Here is a 3,174-nt window from a genome sequence, read left to right on the forward strand (position 1 = left end):
CTTCAATCCTTGGCTTAAATAGCATCAGAAATGAGTTGGATTGGGCCCACAAGACTTCTAAAATCGTTGGCCACGTATTGCTTTAAGTGGATCATATGGCAGTAACGACGCGTGCGTGTACAGTGTGCATGCACGTCACCATACATATAGCAACTATGGCAAATCTTATATCATTTCGAAGCCCCAGATGTTAGCTTTCTAACCCAACTGAAACCGCATCATTTGGACCTCTGTAGCTCAAGTTATGGTCGTTTAAGTGCGAAGAGGTCGGCTTGACAGCTTTCCGGTTCTTTCATTTCTTCATGAGTTCTCCAACTTTTCATGCTTCTTTCTTCATTCCCTTGATCCAATCTTTGCCTCCTAAACCTTAAACCACTTAACAAACATATCAAGGCATCTAATGGAATCAAGGAGAATTAGATTTAGTTATTTTAAGACCTAAAAAGCATGTTTTCACTCTTAAGCACAATTAGAGGAGAAGTTATAAAACCATGCTATTTCAATAGATAAATGTGGGTAAAAGGTTATAAAATCCCCTAAAATCAATATAAGATAAACCCTACAAATGGGGTTTATCAAGCATATTATAAACTAAAACAAGATTGAAAAATCAGAATTATAAATACTAGTAATACGGTCAATACTTTTTATTATGAATTGGCAAATTATTCGAAGAGTTAATAGAAATTTCGAAAAAGAAATTAAAAGAAAAGACGACTTTAAAAATTGGTATCAGAACCAAGTTAACGATTAAAGGTAACACTTTTTCTTTAAACAACACTTTTAATGACACGCTTTTTCAGCTACAAAAAGACAAAAATCTACATAGACACGTCTGTACACTAAATGCCCTCTTTATATTCGTGAAGTAGAAAAGAAAGAACAGGGCCTGCATGTGTGTTGGCGCGATTACCGGATACTTTGCCATATGGCCCTCAATTCTCATCTCCAACAATAAAGTTCCTTTGATTTTTTCTTTCTTTTCTTTAAAGAAAAAAATATTTTCAAACTGGTAGAGAATATTATGATATTATCCCACGATCATTCCCATCACCATCGGCTGAGAAATTAATAAAGACAAAATTGTTTATAAAAAAAATTAGTAATAGAAATTTAAAAATATATATATAGTATATGTATAATTGTATATACTTAAAATTACACATCATTCAATCATTACATTTAACAATATGTATTAATGTTTTATAAAAACCATTATACTTAATTATTTGTCTATTACAAATTTAATTATTTTATTATAAAATGTTGATTATTCTGATAATTGGTTATTTAATTAAAAAAATTAAAATTAATAGATATATAAATATATAATAACTAGTTGATTTTTAAGGTACATAGAATATCTTTATATTCAAAACATGGATATTAATAGTCCAGAAAAAAAGAAGAAAAAAATATCTAAAATCTCGAATACAAAAATATAAAATTTTGATGAGTTGACTAAAATTTATGTGGCATATTTTTTTTTTGAAATAGAAGAAATCATGATCTCTTCATGACTCAATACATTGCGGTATTCATGGATGCATGATATTATTGTTAGAATATAAAACAGCTCAGCTTCAGAATGAAATGAATCATTTATCACTATCTTAACGAAACCGCGGATCCTTATTCCATAAGCCATTCCCAAATTAAACCGTGTAAAATGAGAAAATCAGAAGCTTCGTACATAACTTCAACACACACTTGATTAATTAGAGTGGCTAATTATATTTATGCAAAAAATTAAAGAATTCATTTGTACAACTAAAAACATTGAGATACATTATATACAACTAATTAATAGTCCATTAATATAATGTAATTGGTTTAATTATAGAAATCGAAATCAAATTATCCTAAACGCGTCTATGCCTGTAAAAGCTTTCTATTGGGAGATACATAATTATGCAGTCAATTCAAGAAACACCATGATGTTACTGTTTTACAAATTAAATAAAGACATTCATTACTCTTTTAATCTTCACAAAGAAGCATCACGGACATAAAGGACAAACACGTCATATTCTTAATCCAAAAAGAATAATGCTAAATACAACAATTCCGATCCATACACATAGGACTTTGTATGTAATTACGTATTAATATTATTTTACTACTTTACACTAATTAGTTTAATTTATCATGTTTAATTGCTAATTTGCTATACACTCATTTCCTTATTACTTCACAATAATACAATATATAACAATATAATTCGATTAAATGTAAATTCAAGGAAGCCAATGATGAACTAGAAGATTGAAATTTGATAAGTGTAACACAGTTTTAAACTTTATTTGTATAATTGTATTAGTGACTAATTTATTCAAGACTAAAAGTTACTTGAGAAGAAAAATTTGGTGCCGCAAAACCCTTTCATAGATAGCAGAGATCAAAGTCCTATCTAGATGTTTAACTGTTTAAGGCTTTAAGCAGTTACTTTTCACACTTCATTTAGTTAATTATATGATTTAAAATGAAATATATCTAATTAGTAAGTGATTCAATACTCAAGTCAACTGTTTTTAATAACGAAATATTAATATATAATTAAATAAATCTTTATATTTATGTAATATTCTTTTAAAAATTCAGTAGCATTGTCTCCATTATATAAAGCACTTATGGTTTCAAAGTTTCAAACCCAAACCAAAACCTCACACAGTCGCAACTCACACACACTTCTAAAATATAGAAAGCACACGGAAAAACAATGGACACCATCAAGTCCTTCAAGGGCTACGGCAAAGTCGATGAGGCCGAGCAACAAGCCTATCAGAAGAAGACACGTAAGCGAATTATAATCCTAATCGTCTCATCACTAATCCTCTCAGCGGCGATTATTGCCGCAGTGGCAGGAATCGTCATACACAACCGCAACACCAAATCATCATCATCATCTTCTAACTCGGTCCCAACACCCGAGTTAACTCCGGCCGCGTCACTCAAAGCGGTTTGCGATGTGACTCAGTACCCTAACTCGTGCTTCTCCGCCATTTCCGCCGTCGCAAACACCAACACTACTGATCCCAAGCTCCTCTTCCGCCTCTCCCTCCGCGTCGCCATTGACGAGCTCTCCAAGCTCGCGAAGCAGCTTCCCTCCAAGCTTCGCGAATCTACGAAGAACGATTCACGACTCCAAAAGGCGATCGATGTGTGCGAAACCGT

General features: G+C 31.9%; 1 protein-coding gene across 1 annotated transcript in view; it reads left to right on the forward strand.

Annotated features, from left to right (window-relative positions):
* Positions 1 to 2,652: 2,652 nt before the first annotated feature.
* LOC107473213 (pectinesterase 3) overlaps positions 2,653 to 3,174 on the forward strand; it is a gene marked incomplete in the record, with an annotated part of 4,089 nt that continues 3,567 nt past the window's right edge. Inside the window, 1 exon segment of the mRNA XM_016092762.3 lies at positions 2,653 to 3,174. Within this exon segment, the coding sequence (XP_015948248.1) occupies positions 2,720 to 3,174 (455 nt within the window).

Source organism: Arachis duranensis, chromosome 2, assembly GCF_000817695.3.
Source record: "Arachis duranensis cultivar V14167 chromosome 2, aradu.V14167.gnm2.J7QH, whole genome shotgun sequence".
Lineage (NCBI taxonomy): Eukaryota > Viridiplantae > Streptophyta > Magnoliopsida > Fabales > Fabaceae > Arachis > Arachis duranensis.